This window comes from Helobdella robusta (genome assembly GCF_000326865.2).
Source record: "Helobdella robusta unplaced genomic scaffold HELROscaffold_33, whole genome shotgun sequence".
In the NCBI taxonomy this organism is placed as follows: Eukaryota; Metazoa; Annelida; class Clitellata; order Rhynchobdellida; family Glossiphoniidae; genus Helobdella; species Helobdella robusta.
The window spans coordinates 1,647,269-1,656,276 of record NW_008704623.1 but is presented as its reverse complement, the minus strand read 5'-3'; the positions used below and the strand labels follow the sequence as shown (position 1 = coordinate 1,656,276).

Genomic DNA, 9,008 nt, shown 5'->3' with positions numbered 1-9,008 from the left:
TCATCATCATCATCGTCATCATCGTCATCATAACCTCAGGTTGAAGAATAGCGTTACAGAAAACTTTGGCCAAATTCGAGTAAGACATCCTGTTGTAGCACTCATTATCGCCCACGACTTTCAAGAAGGCGCTTAAATATCTATGGTTTATTGATATCATTGTTCTTTGTTATTATTATTATTATTCATTTATTATTATTATTATTATTATTATTAACAACAATAATAATTAAAAATTCTGATCTGAAGGCTAATTATATTATTTCATGGACATAACATATTGTCATAACTAAAATTAATTGCCATCATCATCCTCATCATCACAACGACAACAACAACAAAGAACAAAAAAGAAAAAACCAAAGAACCTTAACAAATTGTAGTGATGGCAGGGTAGCATAGATATAACATCGGATATTTTATCTATGGACGCCTCTCTATTGATATTGTACTCTCGAGTTACAACGGTCATAATGGCTTCGTAGTATTTGTTCGGTATAACGGTATCCGGCATCTGAATAAGATACGATTTCAGCAGAGATGCCACCGTGTGTACATCGGTCGGTGCTATATTTAGCAGCACAGGTGATGATGACGACGACGATGATGATGTCTGTGATGATGACGATAATGATGATGATGTTTGTGATGACGATGATGATGATGTTTGTGACGATGAAGCTTGCAATGGTGATGATGAGGATGGAGTTATTTTTAGCGACGATGACGTCAAGGTTATTTTTGGCGATGATGTCATAGCAATTTGGTCTAATTTTAGAGGCGTCGAAAGGGCCTTTGCTATTGGCTGTTGCCACTGTTGAACGCTATTGTTATTATTATTATTAGTAGTAGTAGTAGTAGTTGTAGTTGTAGTAAAAGCAGCAGCAGCAGTAGCAGTAGTAGTTGTAGTAGTAGTACTATTGCTGTCATTAACGAGATCATTACAGTTATTAGCGTTCCTAATATTAAGTCCATCATTATTAATATGATTATTATAACCATTGTTATTAGTATTATTATTATTATTGTTGTTGTTATTATTATTATTATTATTGAGGAGGGGGTCCAGAGGAGGTCTCAAGCCTCGATCAAACTGGTCTTGCAGCATCCATATGCAGGAAGCCTTGCTTGAGAGTCTGTAAATAAATAAATAATTAAAATGCACATATATTTGCATCATATAATATTTATATATATATATTTATATAATAATGTACACATATATGTACAATGTGTATATATGAATGTATATATAAACATAAATAAATAAATTAATTAATTAATTAAATGCACATTTATTTGCATCATATAATATATATATATATATATATATATATATATATATATATATATATATATATAATGTACACATATATGTACAATATGTATATATGAATGTATATTTAAACACAAACATACACACACACATACACACACACATATATGTAAATATTAAGGTACTCATAAGTTAGAAGTTAATAAGTCTGCTAAGTCTGTATACATCTGACAATTATAACACGTGACTTTGTTTATTATTGTCGTCGTCATCATTATTGTTATCATCATCATCATCATTATCGTCATCATCATCATCGTCATCATCATCATCATCATCGTCGTCATCATCATCATCGTCATCATCATCATCATCGTCGTCGTCATCATCATCATCGTCATCATTTTTTTCATCATCGTCGTCATCATCATCATCGTCATCATCATCATCATCGTCGTCGTCATCATCATCATCGTCATCATCATCATCATCATTATCGTCATCATCATCATCGTCATTATCATCATCATCATCGTCGTCATCATCATCATCGTCATCATCATCATCATCGTCGTCGTCGTCATCATCATCATCATCATCGTCGTCATCATCATCATCATTATTGTCATCATCATCATCATTGTCATCATCATCATCATTGTTATCATCTTCGTCGTCATCATCATCACTGCATACCTAAAAATGCCATCTGTATGTAAACCGTACTGCAGTATGAACTCAACACACATGTACACAATATCGGGTACTGTGTATTTGTCGTTGTTAAATATGTTGCTAATGTTGTTGTTGTTGCTGTTGTTGTTGTTGCTGCTGCTGCTGCTGCTGCTGTTGTTGTTGCTGATGTTGTTGTTAAAGACGTCATTGCTGTTGTTGATGGCGTTGTTGTTGATGTATTTCCTTCGTTGATACATCATGACGTCATCAAGAGTCATACCAAATATAGCTGTGTGCGTGCGTTCGTTCGTTTGTGTGTGTGCGTGCGTGTGTGTGTGTGTGTGTGCGTGTGTGCAGTTCAATATTAATAATTTGTTGGTGATTTTCAAATGCCGTAATTATTTCATCGTCGTCGTAATTATCATCATCACCACCATCCCCAATCCCATCATTATCATCATCACAACCAACAACATCATCATCACAGCCAACAACATCATCATCACCACCAACAACATCATCATCACCACCAACAACATCATCATCACCACAACCTCCTCCTGATTTAGCGTAGAGAACCCTTTTCAGGCATTTCACCCATTCTTTCCTATCTTCGTCAGTCTTGGCGGCAAAAACATCCCCAGAGAGTTTTGATGACGACGACGACGATGAGGATGACGCTTTTGAAGATGATGATGATGATTTAGATGGAAATAATAATGATTTTGAAGAGGATGGCGAAGAGGAAGAAAAGGATGATGGCGGTGATGATAACAACTTCGACGACGATGACGTTTGCCGGTCGAAAAAGCAACCATCACCACTGCTATCAGCATTTCGATTGTTGCCATTATTACGATTTTTATTATTATTATAATTATAATTGTTGTAGTTGCTGTTGTTGCCATGTTTAGCTATATGAATATACAATGTTGTCAAGTTTAGCTATGAGATTGTGTAATGAATACTAACATTATACCTATTAATAAAAGTAGTAGTAGTAGTAGTAGTAGTAGTAGTAGTAGTAGTAGCAGTAGTAGTAGTAGTAGTAGTAGTAGTAGTAGTAGTAGTAGTAGTAGTAGTAATAATAGTAGTAGTAGTAGTAGTAGTAGTGGTAGCAGTAGTAGTAATAGTGAAGAAATTTTCATTCATTCATTCATTCATTACAAAGAAATACATACATATTTCTGTTTTGTTTAATTTGAAGAAATAAAGAACTTTTAGCAGTAGTAGTAGTAGTAGTAATAGTAGTAGTAGTAGTAGTAGTAACAGTAATAGTAGTAGTAGTATTAGAAGTAATGATCATAGTAACATCAGTGTGAAAAAAAGATGTACCAATGGGTATAAGATTTGCAATATAATATTTTTAATTAAAAAATCAATTTTATTGATCATTATTATTATTATCGTTTTTATTATTATTATGATAAGTTTAGTAAAGTCTGATATAATGATACGATGAGACAGATATTGTTTACAACGGAAAGAAAAATGAATGAATGAATGAATGAATGAATAAATGAATGAATGGATGAACGAACGAACGAACGAATGAATTATAACTATAATTATAACTATATTATAATTATAATTTTTTATCCAATAATAATTATTATTATTATGTCATTATTTTTTAATCTCTATCATTATCATCATTATAAATATTGTCACCATCATCATCATTAAAAAAAAGGGAAATTTACTTCTATTACTACTACTACTATTGCTGCTGCTGCTGCTCCTACTATTGCTACTACTGCTACTACTTTTACTTTAAATTAAAACATAAATAGTAATAATAATTATTATTATTATCTCGATTATTGTAATTATGATAGAAATAATAATTACATTAATATGAATTTGAAACAGTTTAATGGGTTATTCATAGAAGCATTTGATCTCATGATCATAAACACTCATTATTTATAATTGGGACATTTTTTCTCATACCATTATTATTATTATTATTACCATAATAATAATTATAATAATAATAAATATTATTATTAACATAAATATTATTATTATTATTTGTTAGATTATTGTTATTTGTGTCAGTATGGCTAATGACAATTGTAGTTATAGCAGTAGTAAATCTAGTTTCGTATAACAGGATCAATTTACTTCATTTTGAGAAAAAAATTACAAAACAAAAAAATACTAACAATCATAAATCCTGAATAAATATTTATTGTTGTTACTACTCTGGCCCCCACCTGCCAAACCGCTGCCGAGCTCACTGACATCGACTTCTGAGACGCTCTTGCCTTCTAGATAGATCGGAGTCATCTTGTTTTCGTTCTCATAGCAGATTAGGACATTTTCAGTAAGTATGACGGTACGAATCTTCCAAGAGGAAAAAAATTTCACACTTTGTTTTTCCAGAGTTCCTTTTTTTATTATGTTTGTCTGGGGGTATTAATAAAAAAAATAGTAATATAAATTAATTAATAATAGTAGTAGTATTAGCAGCAGTAGTAGTAGTAGTAACAACTGTAGATACTAGTAGTAGTAGTAGTAGTAGTAGAGTAATGGTAGTAGCAGTAACAATAGTAAAAATTTGAATCGACTTAAAAATATAGCAAAAAATAAAATGTTACACCAGCAATAAAAATACCAACAATAACAGAACAACATAAAAGATAAAAAAACAACAATAACAAATAACATTAACAAACTTTTTCATTGTTATTATTACTATTATTATGATTAATCCCAGCTAAATATGATCCTAATGGCAAACTATTGACGCGATTATTCTTAGGGGTACTGAAAAGGTTCCTGATGCTTTTTTCCCCCATATTTGAATATTTTATTCTTGTTGTTTATTATTATTTCAATTATTATTTAATTTATTTTTTAATATTAATAAGTTTTTATTTATTATTTATTAATTATTATATAATAATAATTATAGTTAGTTTTGTTCTTAGTAGACTATTTCTTGATTTCTTAGTGCTTAGTGACTCTATTAATTTTTGGGATGACACTAAGACAAGTCACTAAGCCTTGGCTTAGTCACTTAGTGTCATGGTCATCCAAAGAAAATAGGAATAAAAATGATTTATTTATTTATTTTATCATATTATTATTATAATGATATTTTATTTATTTATTTTATTATATTATTATTATTTTTTTAATGATATTTTATTTATTTATTTTTATATTTTTTGAAAATAATCAATGCGAACTTTGAAAGGGAAGACGATGAAAAAACACAATCAACGTAATTCAAGCTAACTGCGCTTTTAATCATAGGTGTTTTTTTTAATTAAATCACCAAACGCTTCATTAAATTTTTTTAATATTTTTAATCAGCTGGTCAACTATTTCGCCAACCAATCAATCAACTAACCAACCAACCAATTCATCAATTAACAAAATAACTAATTTATTAATTAAATAACCAAACACTCAATAAAGTATCAAACTAATTGTTCATTCATTCAACCAACTATCAAATTTATCCAATCATTCATTCAATCAATTATCATATCCACCAACCGACCAACCAACCAACCAACCAACCAACCAACCAACCAACCAAATAAATAAATATTAACGTATAATTTAAATTTCTATTCATTCCATAGTGTTACAGTAATGATTTATTCGGTCTGTTAACAATGTAACCGTCATCATCATCTTCAACTTCATCAATCTCATCATCGTCGTCGTCGTCATCATGAATGACATTTTCATCATCCTCAGTATCATTATTATTATTATCTTCATGTCATCATTCATCATCATCGTCGTCTACAACAACAACAACAGCAACAACAACAACAACAACAACAACAACAACAACAACAACAACAACAACAACATTGACGTCATCATCATCGTCAAGGCCAACATAGCCATCGTCATCACCATCATCATCTTTATCGTCATCGTCTTCATCACTGACCGGCCGAATATTCGCACAATGAATCAGGCGGCTGGCTATCTGGAAAACCCTGGAATGAATAGTCGCGTTTTGGAGAGAGTAAAAGTAAGAGAGGGGGTGAGAGGGAGAGTAAGAGAGAGGGAGAGAAGGAAAGAAAGAGAGATCAAAAGAAATTGAAAGTGGGAGTAAATAAGTGAACGAATATGAAAAACCGAAAGAAAAAAATGGAGGATAAAACGGAGAGATAGAATTAGAAGAAAGAATTATAAGAAAAACAAGAAGGAAAGAGAAAAAAAGGAAAGAAAGAAGAAAAAGAAGAGAGAGAGAGAGAGAGAGAAAACAATAAAGTTATTTTCAAGAACCCGCCACACAAGCGAAAAATATTTTATGTTACGATCATACTTGTGATAAGCGAAAATTTATGGCTGTGTGAATCACACATTACTCATGCATACATTCAAACATACACAGCTTGGTTCAGTGGGGTTGCTTTTTGTATGTTTGTATGGTTGTTCGTATGTATGTTCTTTGTATGTATGAATGTATGTACGTATGTATGTTCTTTGTTTGTATGAATGTATGTATGTACGTACGTACGTATGTATGTATGTATAAATGCATGGTCATACATTGTTATTGCTGTTTCTTTAGTGGCCATTGTGAATCATATATGGGTTGTTTTAGCTTGTCTGAATATTTGGGCTGGCCAATTAATGATTAATCATCATCGTCTTCGTCGTCATCTTCTTCTTCCTCTTCTTCTTCTTCGTCACCATCATTGTCATAATCAAAGACATCATCGTCGTCATCGTCATCATCGTTATCACCGTCAACACACAAACACACACACACACGTACACACACAAACAAACACACACGTACACACACAAACAAATACACACACACACACATCTACACTTTGTTCATTAATTTTAATGCATGCGGATAAGTATCGCCATTTATTTTCCTTAATTAATTAAATTATTAAATATTTTTTAAAATTAAAAAGAAAAATAAATCCAATTAAGTTATTAAAATGTTTTAATTTCTATCTAATTGGAAAAAAGTTAAAATTGAATTACTGCTACAACTACTACTACTGCTGCAGCTGCTACTACTGCTGCAGCTGCTACTACTGCTGCTGCTGCTTCTACTACTACTACTACTACTACTACTACTACTACTACTACTATACTACTACTGCTACTACTGCTACTATACTACTACTACTACTTTTGCTGCTACTACTACTATTACCACTACTACTACTACAAATAATAATAATAATAATATCAATAACATGAACAACTACTCAGTTAATTATGCGTTAAATTAAAAAGTTCGCCTACAGCATTTAACTTCTGCTAACAAGATATTTCAAAAGTAGTAGTTAAAGTTAAAGCCGTAGTAGTAGCTACAGCAGCAGCACTAGTAACAATAGTAGTAATGGAAGCATGAGCAGTAGTAGTAGTAGTAGTTGCAGCAGCGGTAGTAGTTGTAGCTGTTGTTGTTGTCGTTGTGGTAGTAATAGTAGTAGCAGCAGCAAAAGTAGTAGTAGTAGCTGTTGTTGTTGTGGTAGTAATAGTAGTAGCAGCAGCAAAAGTAGTAGTAGCTGTTGTTGTAGTAGCAGCAGCAAAAGTAGTAGTAGTAGTAGTAGTAGTAGTAGTAGTAGTAGTAGTAGTAGTAGTAGTAGTAGCATAGCAAGTAAGCTTTCTTTTCATTACCATTTTAAATGCCAAAGGATGATGTTGATAATTTTTTAATTATTGTTGCTAATTACAACATTTTTTAATTCGCTCTCTAATTGACCAACAACTACTATATGCGTGTGTGTGCGTGTGCGTGTGTGTGTGTGTGCGTGTGTGTGTGTGTGTGCGTGTGCGTCTTTTCGTATTCTGCAAATGGCTTTTTAAATTGATAAATCGTTACCAGTCAAAAGAATAATCCGTTGATTGATTGATGGATGGATGGATGGATGGGTGGGTGAAGGAATTGATGAATGAAGGAATCGATGGATGGATAAACGAATAAATGAATGAATGAATGTTTTTGATTGATGCCTTATTAAATGTTAAATTGCTTTTCTGATTGATTGATGGATTGATTGATTGATAGGCATTATTGTTATTAACATCAGCATTTGCAACATTCAAGACGACAACATCATCATCATCCTAATCATCATCCCCATCTTCATCATTATCATCATCGTTATCAGAATAAGCAAAGAACAAAACATTTAGCGAAACCTGGATGCATAGATAAGTATTAAAATTGACATCACAGCTATCAGTTCTATGGGAAAAACCTCAACCTCCTTTTTTGGAAACTATTTAAGATGAATTATTATCCTTTGTTAATTGTTTGTTTTTTGCTTATTATTCTTCTTTGTTTGTAATGGATTATTTATTCTTTGTTTTCAAACGAACGAACGAATGAACGAACGAACGAACGAATCAAACAAAAAACACATGGTTGGCTGAACATTCGTCATGTTTTATCCTTCCAATCAGCTGTCATTCGTAACAAAAATGTCCAAGAATATTTTGCAATCAGTAAAGTGAGTAATTAAAAAGTCATGTCTCGTTTCGTTATAATATTCTCTTGTAAAAAGACATGTCTCGTTTCGTTATAATATTCTCGTATCGATCTACACATAATATCGTCTCGTGGTATCGGAATTATGCGTTTTCATACCTACATTATCTCTATTCATTAAAAAATATGCATGACACGAGTTTGCGAACAAATAATTTAGCGTTTTGTTATTTGCCTCGTCTCGAAACAAATTGTTGCATACATGCTGTCTCGTTTCGTATCGTCTAGGGACATCTTCAGCTTGCAACTTGCTGAGTCAGATTGGGTCATGTTGTCTCAGTCACATATTTTCTTGTATCGTATCGAATCCTTCTCGTTTGCCGTCTCGTTTTGTCTTGTGTTGTCTCGTCTCATCTCGTATCAAATCAATAAATACTATCTCGTCTCGTCTCGATTAGATAGTATAATATACATTTATATTTATTACTATGGAAAATTTTATTCATTCATTCGTATTAATCATAAATAACTAACTAGCTAGGGTTAATAACACGCCGCCTAGGTAACTGCCTTCGTAGCATTGTTACAATTCTTCATTATTATTATTATTATTATTGCAGT

The 9,008-nt window shown here is 31.9% G+C and overlaps 1 protein-coding gene across 1 annotated transcript in view; it reads right to left on the bottom strand.

The window, feature by feature from the left end:
• Positions 1-5,013, bottom strand: part of HELRODRAFT_192479 (hypothetical protein) — a gene marked incomplete at its 3' end in the record, with an annotated part of 6,988 nt that extends 1,975 nt beyond the window's left edge. The window contains exons 1-7 of the mRNA XM_009022845.1: positions 4,969-5,013; positions 4,633-4,912; positions 4,171-4,363; positions 2,506-2,631; positions 1,973-2,240; positions 369-1,136; positions 35-140 (exon numbers count right to left, since the gene is read on the bottom strand). Of these exons, the coding sequence (XP_009021093.1) occupies positions 35-140; positions 369-1,136; positions 1,973-2,240; positions 2,506-2,631; positions 4,171-4,363; positions 4,633-4,755 (1,584 nt within the window). The 5' untranslated portion in view covers positions 4,756-4,912; positions 4,969-5,013. The remainder of the gene's footprint in view (positions 1-34; positions 141-368; positions 1,137-1,972; positions 2,241-2,505; positions 2,632-4,170; positions 4,364-4,632; positions 4,913-4,968) is intronic.
• Between the last annotated feature and the right edge of the window lie 3,995 nt (positions 5,014-9,008).